The 20,716-nt window shown below is 37.0% G+C and overlaps 1 protein-coding gene across 1 annotated transcript in view; it reads left to right on the forward strand.

Annotated features, from left to right (window-relative positions):
• PROS1 (protein S (alpha)) overlaps positions 1–20,716 on the forward strand; it is an 83,821-nt gene that overhangs the window by 25,839 nt on the left and 37,266 nt on the right. Inside the window, exons 2-7 of the mRNA XM_021070736.1 lie at positions 136–293; positions 3,519–3,543; positions 11,960–12,046; positions 14,350–14,472; positions 14,570–14,701; positions 18,284–18,409. Coding sequence (XP_020926395.1) covers positions 136–293; positions 3,519–3,543; positions 11,960–12,046; positions 14,350–14,472; positions 14,570–14,701; positions 18,284–18,409 — 651 coding nt within the window. The remainder of the gene's footprint in view (positions 1–135; positions 294–3,518; positions 3,544–11,959; positions 12,047–14,349; positions 14,473–14,569; positions 14,702–18,283; positions 18,410–20,716) is intronic.

Below are 20,716 nucleotides of genomic sequence, written 5' to 3' on the forward strand. Positions count from 1 at the left end.
TTTCCACTGTTCAACCCTAATAACTTTAGATCTCGTGTAATTTACAGGCAGAAAATGATTTAAAATCTCATTGTGTAATAAAATATTTCAGGTGGAGAAAGATGTGCTCATGTAAACTTATCTTCTTTCTTTCAGTTTTGTCAAAGCAACATGCTTCACAGGTCCTGATTAGGAAACGCCGAGCAAATTCTATGCTTGAAGAAAGGAAACAAGGTAATCTTGAAAGAGAATGCATTGAAGAACTGTGCAGTAAAGAAGAAGCCAGGGAGGTCTTTGAAAATGACCCTGAAACGGTAAGAATTCATGGAAAGTGGTAAGTTAGCAACCTGGAAATACAACTACAGATGGAACGTTTCCAGCTTGAGTCTGTGTTCCCTTGTGTTCCTTTTTAAAATTAATGATTGTGTGTATCACCTTCTGCATGTAACCACTGAAGCATTTAAGGAAGTACCTTCAAGGGAAAGTAGGCTTGTTAGGGAGACACTATTTGCCAAAAGCACAGTGCTCTAACCAAACTGTAATTCAGTTATACCTAATTGTTGCAAATAGTAGGAACCTCATGGTTTGTAACTACTTTTTCCCAGCCAGAATTTATAGTATTGGATGAGGGGGAGGCATCTCAAGTATGTGTATGTGTGTGTGCATTTTTATCATTATATTGTATTGATCTCCCCATTGGCATTTTTATTCAAGCTTTAGGAAACAGGGCCTGTAATCCAGTGCTTGGTGTATAATTGGTACTCGGTGAATGCTTAAGGAATAATTCATTACAGTACTCTGTTCCTTGAGAATACTTTTAATTTGCTCAATAAACTTTTGGAGGTTACCTGAGCCTACTTAAAATCATCAGTAATACCTGAGGTTAGAATTTATAGCTTTAATATACAAATTTTTCCTAGTTAGTCTAGAAAAATATAATCATAAAGACCCTTAAGTATTATATAAAAATATGGGACCTCTAGATATGATCTTTAGTCCCCTGATTTTACTAGAGAAGGATGTGCTCTAACATGTCTTGCAGGTAGCAGGAATATTAATAGTGCCTCTGTGACTTAGGGTGAGGGTGACCTCGAGAATTCAAGTTTGGTAACCTTCAGGTTTACCTTAGTTTTTTTTCCCTGAGATGAACTACATAACCAAAAAGAAATGAAGGAGACAACACAGACGAAGTGCCTCCTTCATCTTTGCGGTAGCTCCTGGAACCATGAGACTAGATGAGAAGAAACAAGCAGGAACCATTGTCAATAATTCGAACTTATCCAAGACCATGATAACTTGTGTTATCTGGGATGCCTTTTAATCCTCTTACCTCCACCTACTCTAATAGGTTCAAAGGGTGTTTTTCCTAAGGGGCACAAAGATTCATTTTTAATACTCTCCAGGATTGAATCAAAATATTTGTCTTAGTTTTGTTGCCTTTTGTGAAAAAACACTTCACAAGACAAAGATGTTTTATTCCACAAAATATAACAGTATCCTCTTACTGTGTAGGAAACAGATGCACACACACACACACACTCACAAACCCACACACATTTCTTTTTATTATGGAAGTTGAAAACATATCCCAAAGTAGAGAGAACAATGTGATAAACCCAGTGTAGATACTTCCCCTTTCAGTGATTATCAGTGATCTGCCAAGTTCTGCCTATTCTCTGTCCCACTCACTCTAATTTTTATTTTGTTTTGTTGGAACATTGTAAGGCAAGTCTGCATTCCTGAAATTTCATAATCATATATCACCCATAAATACTTGAGCATGTATTTCTAACAGTATAAATATGCTTGCATAGTTTAACTTCTTAGTAGCAAGTGGGGGAGTGAGACAGAAGACATATGGAAAGAGGAAAAATAGTGGAGAAAAGTAACTTAGTCATGTGCCTCATCTCCTTTAAGCATGCTGACAATAGTGTTATTGACAGAAGAGTAAGAAAACAGAAAGAATGGAAGAAATGAAAGGAAAGAAAAAACATTTGTCATTGCTTCTCACTTCCTATTCTGCTGCCCACAGTCCCTGTCCCTCTCCCTTGTGCCCTAGTCCACCCTTCCAGTCCCCACTCTATTGCTTGTCTTCCCTGTTTCCCTGTTGTTCCTAATGTATTCCTTTCACCATTACATCATCTCCTTTTGAACTTATTCATCTTTGCCTATCCTCCTCGCTTTTATTCTATAGTAGACAACACTGCTGTCTGAATTGCTTAGTGGAAGAGCCCATCCTTATAAACTAATAGGTAAGTGTTGTGTAGGTTTACATGTGAGAGGGGGAAGGTGGGAGGACTTTAACTCTGTCCTGGATGGTTATGTTCTTGAGGCTGTTTTTGTGTAAAAATATATGTTTCTCATGAGGAGTTTTTGTGCTATTCATGCTGCTCTTTAGATATATTATGGCTTAAGAAGGCTTTTGTGAACCAGCCTAGGAGCTTTACCTTTCCTTTTTTTTTTTTGGTTTTTAGGGCTGCCTTTGTGGCATATGAAAGTTTCCAGGCTATGGGTCGAATTGGAGCTGTAGCTGCCAGCCATAGCCATAGCAATACGGGTTCCAAGCCTTGTCTGTGACCTACACCACAGCTCACAGCAACACTGTATCCTTAACCCAGCAAGTGAGGCCAAGGATCAAACTCATATCCTCATGGATACTAGTCAGTTTCATTACCACTGAGCCATGACAGGAACTCCTACCATCAAGAATCATTTAAAAATTTTTTCTCCTTTTGGTAAAGTGAATTCCTTAGTCCAAATTACTGATTTACAGATTCTTGGTACATAACCATTTTATAAGTAAGATATTTATAGGTATGTAAGATGCTAAGAGATAAATGTCAACTTCAATTCAAATCATGTTGCTGTTATTCAGCATTGAATCTGGTGAGTGTAATCGGCATGATGTAAAATGGGTATCTAATCATCATGGAAAATTAAAAGATTTAATTAATTTAAACGGGGGCATATATGGTCACATTTAACATCTTCAGTGGAACCTATTTTCAGTTTAGAAGCTTTTGAAACCTGATTTAATCAGTCAGTATTGCTTTAAGTCTAAGCATCTTATTGGTTTAATGTTCTTTTTTTTTTTTTTTTTTCTTTTTAGGGCCACACCCACGGCACATGGAGGTTCCCAGGCTAGGGGTCCAATCAGAGCTGTAGTCCCCAGCCTATGCCAAAGCCACAGCAACACTAGATCCAAGCTGCATCTGTGACCTACACCACAGCTCATGGCAACTCGAGATCCTTAACCCACTGAGCAAGGCCAGGGATCGAACCTCTGTCCTCATGGATGCTAGTCTGATTTGTTTCCACTGAGCCATGACAGGAACTCCTAGGTTAATGTTCTTAGTCATCTATTCCTGGTATACATTTCACTATAAAAAATGTCATATTGTAATGTGGAAATGATGGTTATATATAATTTATTTACATCTTTAATGTAAAACACATTTTAAAATTAAGTATCAACTCTGTAGTGAAATTTAGGTTTGCTAAGATATATTAGATATATTTTTTCTTTTCTTTTTTTCTAGGAATATTTTTATCCAGCGTATTTAGGTAAGTTCAAAAGATCTCAATCATATAATCTTAAAAATGGAAGAGAAAAAACATGGTCAAATCCAACCCTTTATCTGTATGTTTGCCATCAAATACTGTTTCATTAGCTGTGGGAGTAACATCTTGTTCTGGATGCAAATTTTTGTCATTTTATTTAAAGACGTAGACAAATTTGGAATGATTTTTCTAATTACTATTGACATTTTAACTCTTAGTGTTTTTATTCTCTTGTCTTTCTCATAAAGAGTCATTGAACTGATGCAAAGTTATGTTCAGGTACTAGAACATTGTCTAACAACTACATGAATTTTCATGTTATCTTTTTCAAAAATTTTTATTGAAGTTTATAATGTTGTGTTAATTTCTGCTGTACAGCAAAGTGACTCAGTTATATATACATATATATATAAAATATTCTTTTTTGGGAGTTCTCGTCGTGGTGCATGGAAAAGAATCCGACCAGGGGAGCTCCTGTCGTGGCGCAGTGGTTGACGAATCCGACTAGGAACCATGGGGTTGCAGGTTCGATCCCTGGCACTGCTCAGTGGGTTAAGGATCCAGCATTCCCGTGAGTGTGATGCAGGTCGGAGACTCGGCTCGGATCCTGTGTTGCTGTGGCTCTGGCATAGTCTGGCAGCTACAGCCCTGATTTGACCTCTAGCCTGGAAACCTCCACATACCGCAGATGCAGCCCTATAAAAGGCAAAAAATAAAAAAAATAAAAAGTAAATAAATTAAAAAAAAAAGAGAGACTCCAACCAGGAACCCTGAGGTTGCAGGTTCCATCCCTGGCCTCGCACAGTGGGTTAAGGATCCAGCATTGCAGTGAGCTGTGGTGTAGGTCACAGACGTGGCTCAGATCCTGTGCTGCTGTGGCTGTGGCATAGGCTGGCAGCTGTAACTCTGATTAGACCCCTGGCCTGAGATCCTTCATATTCCACGCGTGCAGAACAACAAAAAAAAAGGCAAAAAAAAAAAATATCCTTTTTGATATTCTTTTCCATTATGGTTTATCACAGGATATTGAATATATTTCTCTGTGCTATACAGTAGGACCTTGTTGATTCCATGGGTTATGTTTTAATGAAGGGAAAATTCTCTACACTCTCCATAGCTTGTGACATAAATAATTTTCATCTAAATATTAATAGAAATTAATAACTTCCCTCTTTCCAACACCATGTCCTTATTCCCTGTGATAACCTACCCATGTTTTACTTTGGGATACAATTCTTTGCTCTCAAGGAGTGAGGTGGCATTTCCCTATCTAAAGAGATTAGATAATCCCAACTACATGTCAGTTATTTTAAGCAAATATAAAAATATTATATTACTATTTTGGGAGACTTGCCAGCATTTCCAAAGAATGAAAGTGGGGAATCATTTGTTCTTCTCTTTCTGATGAGATTCTCTGTAGGTCCAGACCACAGAGGAGTGGTCAGAGTATTCCCCATCTGTGCATTCTTCTACTTAACTCATGCTGGCCAATGGGAAGCCACAAAGCCTGCAGAAATGAAAAGTAAATCTTCCTTGAAAAAAAAAAGGTAGAAATGTATTTTGATTTACATTTATAACTGTGTAGCCTAAAATTGTTAATATGATTTTGCAAATAACTGTTTCTATTAAACTCTCATTTCTCTTGAAATTTGAGGGTTAAATTACAGTTTAGGGTGTACCATTTTCTTTGTTTTTGTTTGTTTCCGAATACCCATACAGAGATTGCTGAGACCATCTTTCGACAGGGGACTCCTTATACCTCTCCCCCTTTCCTAAGGAGCCTTCTGTTGAAATGATGGTATGTATTTATATTAACCCTTCAGGACAGTTAACAAGATAAGAGCCCAACATCATTGGGTAGAAGACTTTGCTGAACCAAAAACTTCTTCATAGATCCTGCAGTGAGTGCTCTTCTGTCAGTGTCCACAATAGTGTGAATCTTATTTGTGTGGCACTTTCTGAGTCAAGGAGACCCAGCTATAATACACTGCCCCTCATTTCACCTTCTCTTCAACTGCAGGGCATTGTTTCAGTGGTATCTTTCTTTAGAACCACATAGCATGATCCATTTCTGTTCTTGGGCTGCTGGGTGTTTTCCATTTGACTTATTACAATTTCTTTTTATTAATTCAAACCCCAAAATTGTCTCGTACAAGATCTTAAAATTATTTAACTTCCATGAGCTATAGTTTTCCAATTTACCAAATGGATAGTAACAATTTATCTAATAATTCTAACAAGAAATAAAATGAGTTAATATTTTCAAAACACTTCATGAAATATGTCATCCTAATTCTCTTCATTTTTCCTTCCTGACTTCTCCTCTAGTCTCATTTTCTTTTCTTCCCTTCCCTTCCCTAGCTGCTAACAACAGACTTAACCAGTTTAATTCGGATTTGGAAAGAGGATGTTAAAAAATTGTGCAGTGGTATTATTTATGTCTAGACATGAAAATTCAAGTTTTTCTAAAATATTTTGCTACATGTCTTTAAAGGGCAATGGAATATAGATATGAAAAACATTTATTTTGTAAAGTTAGACTTTGACTCCCCACTTTCTAAATCAAAAGCAAGAGTTTATATTGTTAATGTGAAGAAAAGATGGAATATCGAGAAAATTTGTCTCTCCATGTTAGGTAGGAATTTTAATATTTTGTAACTAAAATAGACAATATTTGGTCTTTAAAAATTACAAGCTTACCTTAAAAATAAGTATTAAAGTCCTTTTTTTTTTTTTGGTCTTTTTGCCTTTTCTTGAGCTGCTCCTGCAGCATATGGAGGTTCCCAGGCTAGGGGTCTAATTGGAGCTGTAGCCACCGGCCTACGCCAGAGCCACAGCAATGCAGGATCTGAGCCGTGTCTGTGACCCACACTACAGCTCACGGCGACGTCAGATCCTTAACCCACTGAGCAAGGCCAGGGATTGAACCGGCAAGCTCATGGTTCCTAGTCGGATTTGTTAACCACTGTGCCACGATGGGAACTCCGGTATTAAAATCCTTGTTTCTTAGGTCTATGTAGTAAGTCTGTTTCTGCAGGCATCAACACTCTGGAAAACAGCACACCTTTGATCACAGAGTACGTTTGGATAAAGATAACATTTTAATCCAACATTTTGTGTTTTGGAAAAGTTAAGAGAAATTATTTTTCTTTTTCTTCTATTCCCTTCAACTTCTTCTCTGTCTCTGTACAACTTTCTGTTTTCTTTGCCTAACTTATTTCTTAGTAAGATAGAAAAACCAAGTCCTAAAATAAAGTAGTAATAATAATAAAGTGTGGGCTGTATTTTCAGACCTAAAAATTTCTGCTGTGTAAAGGTTAAGCAACTTATTTAACTTTTCAGGTTCTGTGTTTAAGTCACACTATAACTAACTTCAGAGCTGTTGAGAATACAAAATAAGTACATGTAGATTCTAACTTCAGAGCTGTTGAGAATACAAAATAAGTACTTGTAGCTTCTTCTTTTTTTTTTACCATATGGAACTTTCTTCAAATGTGAAGAATTATTATTTAATTGACTTATATAATGAAACAAAAATATACTTTTTATTATGATTCTTTTTTTTGTTTGTTTTTTTGTTTTTTTGCTTTTTAGGGCCACATGCATTGAATATGGAAGTTCCCAGGCTAGGGGTAAAATTGGAGCTGTAGCCACTGGCCTACACCACAGCCACCACAATGCAGGATCCGAGCCTGTCTGTGATTTACACAGCTCATGGCAATGCGGGATCCTTAACCCACTGAGTGAGGCCTGGGATCAAACCCATGTCATGGTTACTAGTCAGTTTCATTAATGCGGAGCCACGACCAGAACTCCATGATTTATTTTTTGATTCACATTTTATATTTTCGTCCTTATGCAGTTATAAGTATATGTGATGAATTCCGCTGTTGAAAACAGAAAAAAAAAAATGCTCTAAGTTAAACTTTTTTGTCATTTGATGTGTATATTTTGTAGGCCAGTGGTCCTAACTAAGGAGCTATAACCCTTTATTATCCTGTCTCTGGTAAACCTAACAGTAGTTTTACTAATCACCACAGCTCATGCTGGTAGCTCTTTACAGTGAGATAAGTACACCCAAGAAATTATACCCCTAATACTAACTCATCCTTTTTGGACAATGTTTGGATTTAAAGTTGTAAGCGTTTGAAAACTACTTTAGTCTATCCATATATTCCATGTACTGCACTGAAAGCATGGAATTTGGACACAAATACTCTGAATTTCATTATATAAAGATAAGTTTGTGTTCTGTTCCTTAGAAAGTAGAATAAATAATTCTACCATCTGGAGTTCCCTTCGTGGCGCAGTGGTTAACGAATCCAACTAGGAACCATGAGGTTGCGGGTTCAATCCCTGCCCTTGCTCAGTGGGTTAACGATCCGGCGTTGCCATGAGCTGTGGTGTAGGTTGCAGGCGCGGCTCGGATCCCGCGTTGCTGTGGCTCTGGCGTAGGCCGGTGGCTACAGCTCCGATTCAACCCCTAGCCTGGGAACCTCCATATGCCGCGGGAGCGGCCCAAGAAATAGCAACAACAACAACAACAAAAAAGACAAAAGACAAAAAAAAAAAAATAATTCTATCATCTGTGTGGACCTTTGAAATATTACCTGATAGAATGGATGATTAAATTAATGGGAGAAAAACTTCTTGGGAAGAATGCTAAATTCCGAGCCAAAATATAAACATCAGAAATAGTTTTTAGTTTCTAGTTCTTACCAAATTGGTGGATTGACTCAGACTGCTGACTTCTCTTAAAATCATCTCGAGAGAAACAGTAGCATTCCAGGCACTAATAATAACAAATTAAAAGGAAAACAAGAAATGTGAGAAACCCATGGGTAGATTGAAGGATGATTTGACCTAGTGTATGTGCAGAGCCCGGGATGTTAACTGATGAGGCAGTGGTAAGAGGGCAGATTGGAGTATTTTTAAAATGATCTAAGCATTTAAATCAATTTTTAAAAGTTCAACAGAGCAAATCCCAAGTAACAAAAAATAAGGAAACAGAAAAAAATAGAGACCTCTGGCAAGAATAATCAAAGAAAAAGAAAAAAAGGGAAAGAGGAAATGTCAAAACACAAAGTGTAGGGTAAAAGGAGAAAACATCTCATAAAATATTAATAATACAAAGCTATAGAAAGTAAACCATATTATTGTGTTGAAAGTATATGTAGACTAATGAATTCAGCGGAGTTCAAAGACAGACCCATGTATATATGGCAACCTAATATTTGGTAAAGATGATACTGTAAATCCCTGTGGATTGTTTAGAAGATGGTGTCAGGAAGACTGGCTAAGTATAATCAGAAAAATAAACCTGGATTCCTAACTACCACTAAAAATAAAGTGGATTCTAGGTAGAATAAAAACAAAAATATTAGAACTATGAAATTAAAGAAAAAACATGGGAGGAGTTCCTGTTGTGCCTCAGTGGTAATGAACCCAACTAGTATCCATAAGGATGTGGGTTCAATCCCTGCCCTTGATCAGTGGGTTAAGTATCCAGCCTTGCTATGAGCTGCAGATGCAGCTTGGATCTAGTGTTGCCATGGCTGTGGTGTAGGCCAGCAGCTGCAGCTCCAATTCAACCCCTAGTCTGGCAACTTCCATATGCTGCAAGAGCAGCCCTAAAAAGCAAAAAGATTTAAAAAAAGAAAAAACATGGGAGAATACAATATCTTTGTGATCAGTGGCATGGGGAAAAAATACTTCAAATGCACTAACCATAAGGCAAAATAATTGGTAAATTTAACTGCAACAAAATTAAGAAATTCTTATACCATCTAATTAACATCTGTCTATACATAGTTAGAAAAATTGAGGACTTTTTAAGGTCTACTTCTTGTGTGTGTGTGTGTGTGTATGTGTCTCTTGAGGGCCACATCTGCAGCATATGGAGGTTCCCAGTCTAGGGGTCAAACTGGAGCTGTCTAGAACGAAAATTTCTTTTTAGGATGTCCTGTCCTGACCACTGGAACTTCTTTTGAAAGTGCCTTTTTCTTAGGCTTTTCTCACTGATGGCCCTAATTTCCATTTCGTAGGAGAGCTTCTGCTTCAGGCTACAAAAGCTGGGACAGTCTCTCTCCAAATCTCACCTTCTTATTCACTCTCCCTGATTGAATCCATTCCTGTTGTGCAGCAAGAAAGAGAAGGGGGAATGTGAGGGATCTGAATTGCAGTGCTTTGGAGCAGCCATGCAGCTGGTTCTCCACATTGTAATTCTAAACACTGGTTTCCAAAAAAAACACCATAGTCACATATATTAGAATAGATTCATATATAAGGGACTTTTTATGGGTTAAACCTATTTTGTAGTCTGGCTTGGGGTCCTAATTGCCATATGAAGCATTTCACCCGGACTTCCAGCTTAAGGATTTTCAAATTTTGGTTGTTATTCATTGTCAGATTTGTTCAGAGGAGCAAAATGAGGATTTCTTACAAAGATCCTGATGAAACATTCCTAGTAGAACTCTGGAAGTGGGTGATTCAGGACCCATGTATATATGGCAACCTAATATTTGGTAAAGATGATACTGCAAATCAATTCAGAGAAAGAATACTTAAGACCTAAGACTGCTTTAGATCCCACTGGGCCTCCAGAAAGATCACCATGATGTAAGGTGTTTTTATGCGCAAATATTGGTGGTAGGCTAAATAATGACCCCCTCCTATCCTCAGAACCTCTGAATGTCAACTTATATGTTATTTTTGATTAAGTTAAAAATCTTGTGATGGGGATATTATCTTGGGATTATCTGGGCCCAAACTAATCAAAAATGTCTTTCTATAAGAGATACAGGAGATTAGAGTTGGTAGTAGGATATATGACAGTGAAACAAGAGCTGGGAGTGATATGAGAATGGGTCCATGAGCCAAGAAATGCAGGTGGCCTCTAGAAGCTGAAAAGGGCAAGGAAATATATTCTGCCTTGAAGTCTTTCTTCCCCATTACTATATGGAATCTATCCTTCCTATCCTCCGTGACCCCCAAATCTGGGTGGACCCTGGGACAGCTTTGATCATTAGCTATGGTGGAAGTGATACAGTGCCTCTTTATTGGCCTGGCACCTTCTGCCTTCTTCCTCTTGGAAGCTAGGTACCATGAAAGTAGTGCCACTTTATCACTGCATCCTCAGGGAAACTCAACCACATGGAGAAGCGCTGAAGCATGACATGCCATATGAAGAGAGAGATGCCAGGAACCTTGTGCTGTCAAACATGTGAGTGAAAAACCATCCAGGAGGTGATCTTCCAGTCCCAGGCATCCTGGCTGATTCTATGAGCAACAGGGACAACAGCTTAACCAAACCCTTTCTAAATATTGGATTCCCAGATCATAAGCAAAACAGAATGATTATTTTAAATCACTAATTTGGGAGTTTGTTACTCAGCAAAAGATAACCAAAACACCACCTTTTTAGTACGTCGGTGAATATCTATACAATGAACTGATACATATAATGTTGTCTTCAGTGTCTATTAAGAAATTTTATATTCTTAGCACTAAATGACCCCTGGGGAATTTAAAGTCTGTACATATTTTTGTCTTTTTTTTTTTTTTTTCTGTCATTTTAGGGCCGCACCTGCAGCACGTGAAAGTTTCCAGGGAGGGATCTAATTGGAACTGTAGCTACTGGCCTATGCCACAGCCACAGCAATGCGGGATCCGAGCATCTCCAACCTACACAACTCACAGCAATTCCCGATCCTTAACCCACTGAGCAAGGCCAGGAATCAAACCCTCATCCTTGTGGATATTAGTCGGGTTCGTTAACTGCTGAGCCACTATGGAAACTCCAAATGTCTGTACATATTTTATTTCTATTATTCCAGCTGTTGTTTCTGCCAGAAATAAATTAGAACTATATCTAATTTCACAGAGTTGTAGTAAGAAATAAAATAAATGAAGTAAACCTGCTTTGTAATATTGAGGCAATATATAAATATTATTAAGTTAGTATTTATGCAACTTTGGAAGACTTGGAAGTTGCCTACAGCAACCAGAAACACTAACTCATTCTGTTGACTTAATTATAGACAATTTATAAATCAGGCTCTGGTTTACAGATTTTAGGTTAACTTTAAGTCTCTGCCACAGACTTAAGAACAAGATTTATGTGACAGTAAATTTTCCTGCTAATCCAAGATATTATTCACCTCTGTCTTTAAGGTTCTTCTCCAAAGAGAAACTTCTAGAAATCTATTTTTCTTGATTCTGTATTTATTGCAGTCTTGCTTGTAGATTTTTAATTTTTCTAAAAGGTGGATGGAAACATTTAGCATTATCATTTTGAATGCTCAATCTTGTAAGTCCACAGAAGCATAAATATTCTACCTCTTTGGATGATTTCTGCCATGATTTCAGATCAAGAAAGTGTCTCTACTCTCTAAGAAGGTTGCATTGTTTGTATTTACAGCTTGTCTTGGCTCTTTCCGTGCTGGATTATTTACTGCTGCCCGGCTGTCAACTAATGCTTACCCTGACCTAAGGAGCTGTGTCAATGGTAAACACCTCTACTATCGATTTATAAAACAAAACAAAACAAAAACCTACAAGTAAGGCAAACCCATAGACATATAACTAATGTTTTAAAATCAACAAATGAGCACTTTGAAGGACTATAGACCCATCAAGGAGGCATTCTTAAAATGCCTTTGGAGAAATGTTTTTCAGTTGTAAATATTGTTTTACATAAAGTAAAATTCCCCCCTAATGTCTAAATTGGACAGCATTCCTTGTTTGCTAAGCTTTTGGTCATTGACCTCAGGATTTTATTCCCAACAGCTTTACTTAGGTTGTTGTGCATAATCATGTAGTTGTGACCAGCTGTTACAGTTGATTAATAGATCAAAGAAGAGTCATGTTTTATTCTTCAAGCTTTTGGCATCAACAACATGAATGTGGTGATATCAAATTACATTTTTCCCTCTGAAGTTCACATAGGCCTGGTGATAATTCTAGTAGATGATTTGTCTCTAGTTTATCAGTTTCCCCACTGAAAGTCAGAGAGGAAAAAGGTGAAATCGCAACATGTAAATTGTGATGTTTGTCCAGTGACTATTTACCACGCAGCATTGGCATTGTGAAGATTCTCATGTATCTGCATTTTCTATACGTAGGTTAAAGTTGGCTGTAAAACAGTTTGCCAGAATGTGTATATTTAATTGGTGCTATATTTTTTTAAATTTAATTTTAAAGGACAGAAAAATAATTTGATGATTTTCTAATTAGCCTGTGTGCTGCCATTTTAATGACCACCTAATGTATTACTACTTTTTTTTTTTTTTTTTTTTTTTTGCTTTTTATGGCTGCACTTATGGCATATAGAATTTCCAAGGCTAGGGGTCGAATCTGAGATACAGCTGCCGGCCTACGCCAGAGCCACAGCAATGCCAGATCCTAGACACCTTTGTGACCCACACCACAGCTCACAGCAACACCGGATCCTTAACCCACTGAGTGAGGCCAGGGATTGAACCCACAACCTCATGGTTCCTAATCAGATTTGTTTCCGCTGAGCCATGATGAGAACTCCTACTTTTCAAAAGATGTGACTTTATGAGGACATTTTTTGAAAAGTTTTTTAATTAGGTTTTAGTTAGGTTTAAAAATTTTTTTCTCTGCAAGCAATACAAATCCCTCTGGCTAAGAGGAGAAGGAATGTAATGGAAGAATGGAAGGAACTTGCAGAGTCAACTAGGAAGGCTAAAGAAACAAATGTGGAAATATGCAGGAGCCAGGGAACACTACAGTGTCTGGTGAGGGAAGAGACACCACAAACAAATCGAGAAGCAAGTGAGCATATCATTTGAGATAGTGACAAAGAGCTGTGACATTTTATGAAGACTATGTCCTTTCCTTAGGAATCACAATATTCTGCTACCTGTTGCCCAGTGTCTGAAAACCATTTGACCAGATTTCTATTTATTTATTTATTTTAAAAAATTTTAAATTTATTTTATTTATTTTTTGTTGAGAGTTTATTTTGTTATTATTATTTTTTCTCTTTTTTTCTTTTCAGGGCCACACCTGTGGCATATGGAGGTTCTCAGACTAGGGGTCAAATCAGAGCTACAGCTGCCTGCCTGTGCCACAGCCACAGCAATGCCAGATAAAACGTCTGTGACCTACACCACAGCTCGCAGCAATGCTGGATCCTTAGCCCACTGAGCGAGGCCAGGGATCAAACCTGCAACCTCAAGGTTCCTAGTTGGATTAATTTCCGCTGTGCCACGATGGGAACTCCTTTTATTATTTAAAATATTTTTTCATATAATGATTTTTATTTTTTTCCATTATAGCTGGTTTACAGTGTTCTGTCAATTTTCTACTGCACAGCATGATGACCCAGTTACATATACATTCTTTTTTAATGAACCTTTCCACAGAAAAGAAAATCATGGACTTGCAGAATTCTATTTAAAACAGGAGGGTAAATCTGGTTCCTGTTACTTTTAGTCCAAATTGGAAGTCTCCTGTTTTTCTATTGATACTGAGTAATTTTATCATTCTGTCTACCTCATGGAATTGTTTTAGGATCAAATAAGATAATATATATAAAAGAATATCAAATGAGTTATAAAAAAGTACAGTATATATTAACAAATATAAAAGTAGTTCCCTTTTGCAAAATAAAGATTTGTCTAATGGATTCATTGCTTTCTAAATGAAGTATTATTTAAAGGAAGGAATTGTACTTTTTTTCCATTGATCATAGGCTTTGTGCACAGGATTTCTATTAAAGGATATATAATTCTATTTTACTGTGGTAAGTGATAAAATTAAACAGATGTATATTTCCTGCAGCCATTCCAGACCAGTGTAATCCTCTGCCATGCAATGAAGATGGATATTTGACCTGCAAAGATGGCCAAGCTATGTTCACTTGCATTTGTAAATCAGGTTGGGAAGGAGAGAAGTGTGAATTGGGTAGGTATAACAAATCCAGCTAGTTCATCTGGACTGACCTCCTGAAAATTTCTTTGAAGGCTTTATTTTTTTAAAAATAAAATTTCCCCCTTTTTAGATATAAATGAATGCAAAGATCCTGCAAATATAAATGGAGGTTGCAGCCAGATTTGTGATAATACACCTGGAAGTTACCACTGTTCCTGTAAAAGTGGTTTTATTATGCTTTCAAATAAAAAGGACTGCAAAGGTAAGAGTAAGAAGGTAGAATAAAATAGTATTTACTGTGTGAGAGCAAAATTAAGTTATAGGAGTTCCCTGGAAAATTCATGGAAAACTCTTGGGCTATAAGTGCTTATAATAAATATACATTATTATCCACCTTGAAAACTTGTGATACTAAGGAGCTGCCTTTTAGTTTATTATTTATAGGGGATTTTTGTTATTTATAGAGTATTTTCTTGTTTTCTTATTGTATTTTATTGTTTGTAGAGTGTTTTGTTGGTTTCTTATTGTGTGTGTATGTATGTACATGCACGTGTATGCATTTTAATGAAGAATTTCCTTGCATGGTGATACAGTAAAGTTTCAATACCCATCCTTGCCTGCTACAGTCTTTGCAAAAATCAGTGTTTATCCTTTTTCTTTCAGACACTATAATATTATTTCCTTTACTGCCAGTAAGATAAACAGCTTACAAATAAATTACCACAATCCTTAATAACTTATTTCATTGTATTTTATATTTTCTTGTCAGAAATACCTCTCTAATTTCCAGTATAAATCCTTCATCTTTCACCTTTTCCTGTTGTGATTTTGAAAAAGAAGTTCTGGTTTTCTTTTTTTTTTTTTGTCTTTTTGTCTTTTTTGTTGTTGTTGTTGCTATTTCTTGGGCCGCTCCCGCGGCATATGGAGGTTCCCAGGCTAGGGGTTGAATCGGAGCTGTAGCCACCAGCCTACGCCAGAGCCACAGCAACGCGGGATCCGAGCCGCGCCTGCAACCTACACCACAGCTCATGGCAACGCCGGATCGTTAACCCACTGAGCAAGGGCAGGGACCGAACCCGCAACCTCATGGTTCCTAGTCGGATTTGTTAACCACTGCGCCACGACGGGAACTCCTGGTTTTCTTTCTCTTTATACATTTAAGATTACATCACTGATCATAACTCTTTTTTTTTTTTTTTTGTCTTTTTGCTATTTCTTAGGCTGCTCCCGCAGCATATGGAGGTTCCCAGGCTAGGGGTCTAATCGGAGCTGTAGCCACTGGCCTGCACCACAGCCACAGCAATGCGGGATCCGAGCCACGTCTGCAACCTACACCACAGCTCACGGTAACGCCAGATCCTCAACCCACTGAGCAAGGGCAGGGATTGAACCCGCAACCTCATGGTTCCTAGTCGGATTCGTTAACCACTGCGCCAGGACGGGAACTCCATAACTCTTTTTTAAAACTTCAGATTTAAATAACTTCTGTCAGTTAGTTTAGCTTTTCACAGGTCATTTTACTAGTGTATTTCTTTTGTTTCTTATTATGCTTCTCTTCCTCCCAAATTATAAGTTTGTTCTCTCTGCCTAATGTCTTTTCCATTAGACTACTTTAATGGTCATTTTTATATCTTTGATTATAAGTGCTAGGTATGTGGATGATTAAAAATGAAATTTTCCAGCCTAGAGTTAAGTTTTGCATTTAGAAACTAAGAAATTTTTCTTTCTTCTTTCCTTTCCTCTTTCCCTCCCTCCCTTCTTTCTTTCCTTCGTCCCTGTCTCCCTCACTCCCATCCTTCCTCTCACCCTTCCTCCACACATTCCTCTCCTCCTATGTCTTTTTCTTTCTCTCTTCCTCTTCACCTTCCTCTTTCTCCTCCTCTTAAAACCATCATAATGCTGGATACCATATGCATTCCATAAATAAATAATATCGATTCATACTTCTACACTTAAATACTTGAATAGTCTGTACTTCTAAGAATTTGTAATTTATTTTTTTAATTTAAAGGTATTTAATCCATATCCATTAATATACATTAACAAGAAGTTCTCTTATAAGAGTGTCTCTGATGATCAGAAAATAAGTTCTCTTGTGCTTCATTTACATAGTCTTTTATCCATGATACCTAAATAATAAAATGTAGAACTATTACAATAGGGCCTTTGCTAAAATGTAGATATGCTTGGAATTATGTGTGACAGTAAATGTCTAAAAATGAAAGAATAAAACATTTCATCAGACATTAGATGTCAGTGTAGAGTCATAAAATGTATGTGCTATAACCTATACCAATGATTTAAATGATTCCTTTGGTTTGTAATATGCCTCAAACCAAATAAATTTTGTCATATTTTTACTTTCTGTTAAAAATATGGATTTTTAGCTCTTTTAAAAAATCAAGTATTTTATTTTGCAGTAAATAAAATTGTAAATTCACTTGCAATTGGGAGAAGTAATAAAAGATCCTATGTACCCTTTACCCAGTTTTCCCCAATTGTAACATCTTGTAAAACCATAGTACATTATCACACCCAGGATATTGACATTGATACAGTTAAGATATAGAGAAGTTCACTTACCACAGGAGATTGATTCATTTATTTTTGTGCATGTTATTTTAAATAGAGAAATGTCTGAAAATTTGCCTATTAGTCTGTGGAAAAATTAAACTCTCAGCTTTTTAGAGAAGAAAATCCATTTTTCATTCTGAGTTTGTCTTTCCTCAGAGAGTACAGATGAGAAGAGTTCACTAATAATATCTCCATTGAACTGTTTCTGTCACTTGTTTTGTTTTTCTCACAGGTTCTTATTTAGTAACTAGTTGCAACCAATACTTTATCTCTTATTCTACTATGTAATATAATAAATACATCTGAAATTTCTGGAATGTTAATTTAGCACTAAAATTTATGTTGTATTAGCTGCATAATGAACATAATACATTAATACTTTGAGACCTTACCCAATCCCATTAAAAAAATTTTTTTTTATTGAAATATGGTTGATTTACAATGTTGTGTAAGTTTTGGGTGTACAGTAAAGTGACTCATTTATATACATGTAAGAGAATACATATATTCTTTTTTTACATTTTCTTCCATTATAGGTATTATAAGATGCAGATATAGTTCCCTGCCCAATCCCATTTTAAATTTGAATCACTTGGAGTTCCTATCATGGCTTAATGGTAATGAACCTGACTAGTATCCATGAGGATGCAGGTTCAATCCCTGGCCTTGCTCAGTGGGTTAAGGATCTGGTGTTGCTGTGAGCTGTGGTGTAGGTTGGCAGCTATAGCTCTAATTTGACCCCTGGCCTGGGAACTTCCATATGGTGTGGGTGCAGCCCTAAAAAAAGACAAAAAAATTTGAACCACTCTTGGATACTTGAAGCCATAATAATAGTATGCAGATTTAGTTATTATCCATTCCCAAAGTAAAGCCTGACTGATGAACCATCTCATATTTATTTTTTAATATTTGTGATAAAACAGAGTATATACGCCTTTAAGGCCATATTTCAGAAACGTGTTTAGGGATACATATTAAGAATATGATGAGTCTCTTTTTCCATTTATTTTCATATGTAACTTAGTAGATAAGAACAACAACTAAAGTCCTTTTTTTTCTTATATGTGACTACAAAGGAAATGGCAAACACCAGATTCCCTATGCGTTTGTATAAAAAAACCGTATTTAAAATACTAAATATTATTCCCAGGCCACTCTATTGCCTCATTAGATATACAAAACTAGATCCAGAAAACAGAAGTCAGGGGTTCTTTGCTTGTATCTTCTGGAATGGGAAAAATATTTTTTAATATACTGGTTTCATTTATAGATGTGGATGAATGCTCTGTGAAACCAAGCATTTGTGGCACAGCTGTGTGCAAGAACATCCCAGGAGACTTTGAATGTGAATGCCCTGAAGGCTACAGATACAATCCCACATTAAAGTATTGTGAAGGTAGAGTTCTGGTGGTATCATTGGTGGTGGAGAAGGGGAGTTTGCACCCTGTTTTGATTTGAGAAGCATTGATTCTGCTTGACCTCAACAATCAGATTTTCTAAGATGGTAAAATCCATGATATAGTTTGATCATTGGGTGATGGTTGTCTTCCTTCCAGATTAAAAGTATTTGACACATGGTCTTTAGTTTACTGTGTTATGCAAAGTATTTGGCCCTCTAAACTGTATATGAATTGGAGACCTCCCATTTGTGATAAAAACAAAATAAATACATTTTCACATCATTAAAATTCAAAGATACAGAGAACTTTAAGTGGGAAAGAAAAATATACACAAAGACAAGATTTAAAAATCACTTGGGTGGAGTTCACGTCATGGCTCAGTGGAAGTGAATCTGACATATCCATGAGGACACAGGTTTGATTCCTCGCCTCCCTCAGTGAGTTAAGGATCCAGCATTGCCCTGAGCTGTGGTGTAGGTTGCAGATGCAGCTCAGATCCCATGTTGTTGTGGCTGTGGTATAAGCCAGTGGCTACAGCTTGGATTCTACCCCTAGCTTGGGAACCTCCATGTGCTGCGGGTGTGGCCCTAAAAAGACAAAAAAAAAAAAAAAAAAAAAAAAAAAAACACACAGATGTTAAAGCAAGGATGGTTAGAAACTTTCAGTTTTATATGAAGCTTTTCAATGATTTTCTGTGTCTATATCAGAGTATCCTTTATTGTGAAATAGGAAATGGTCTAGTTCTGTTATAATAAAATACATGTAAAAGAAAATATCATTATAACCAAGTAATAAGCTCTAAAGCCTTGAGAAGTGCTGATTAGTAACGTCAACGCCTGTGGATTTGGGGGAGCCCCTTGCAGCTCGTGATTACATCATCCTTCTGGCTCCAGCACGTTGCCATGTGTGCCTCGGGCAGCTTAGACCTATTAGAGGGATTTTTTAAAAAAATCATAGATATAAACAAATGATCTCATATCCGCCTTCAAATTTTTTTACATTTCAAATTGAATTTAATACCGTGACTAAAACCAATCAAGTCAATAGTAATTTTTCTTTTTTTTTTTTTTTTTTTTTTTGTCTTTTTTGTTGTTGTTGTTGTTGTTGTTGCTATTTCTTGGGCCGCTCCCGCGGCGTATGGAGGTTCCCAGGCTAGGGGTCTAATCGGAGCCGTAGCCACCGGCCTACGCCAGAGCCACAGCAACGCGGGATCCGAGCCGCGTCTGCAACCTACACCACAGCTCATGGCAACGCCGGATCGTTGTTAACCCACTGAGCAAGGGCAGGGACCGAACCCGCAACCTCATGGTTCCCAGTCGGATTCGTTAACCACTGCGCCACAATGGGAACTCCTAATTTTTCTATTGTGACAAAATATACACTACTTTAACTACTTTTAAGTGTACAGTTCAGTGGCATTCATTACATTCATACAGTGATGCAACTATTGCCATTCTGTTCCAAAGTGTTTCCCAAAAGCACTCTGTAAACATTAAATAATAATAAATTCCCCTCCTCCCTTTCCCAACCCCTGATACCCTCCAACCCTACTTCTGTATCTGTGAATTTGCCTAAATCAATAATAATCTTAAAATAGTTTTTTTAACTATTTATACTCCATTTGAGATTTTTGATGTTTTATTTCCTCATGCACGCACTGAAAAATATACTCCCCGGAGTTCCCTTTGTGGCTCAGTGGTTAATGAATCCGACTAGGAACCATGAGGTTGATGGTTCGATCCCTGGCCTTGCTCAGTGGGTTAAGGATCCGGCATTGCTGTGAGCTGTGGTGTAGTTTGCAGACGTGGATCCTGGATCCCACGTTGCTGTGGCTCTGGTGTAGGCTGGCAGCTACAGCTCTAATTCGACCTCTAGCCTGGGAATCTCCATATGCTGCAGGAGCGGTCCAAGAAATAGCAAAAAGACAAAAAAAAAAAAAATATATATATATACACACACACTCCTCCACACCATTTCTAGTCTCCCATCACTTCAGATGGACATTATTGAAATAAACCCCAAGAATAAGCAGATTTATTATTAACCAACTTCACCATAGTATTGCAGTTATATTCAATTAATGACCAATTTTTTTTAGAAGATTTAAACTGTAACATATATATAATATTTTGTTACTTTATTTAATTTTAATGTTATTAAGAGCTCATTAATTTGGGGTTCTACTTCAAGGAATTTTGTGGGGTAGCATATGCTATTATAGTATGTATGAGTTTAGGAATTTTCAAAGATCACAAGGTGTATTCATCAAGGACCTTTTTTTTTGGCTTTGTTTAGGGGCGCAC

The sequence above is a fragment of the Sus scrofa genome, chromosome 13 (genome assembly GCF_000003025.6).
Source record: "Sus scrofa isolate TJ Tabasco breed Duroc chromosome 13, Sscrofa11.1, whole genome shotgun sequence".
Lineage (NCBI taxonomy): Eukaryota > Metazoa > Chordata > Mammalia > Artiodactyla > Suidae > Sus > Sus scrofa.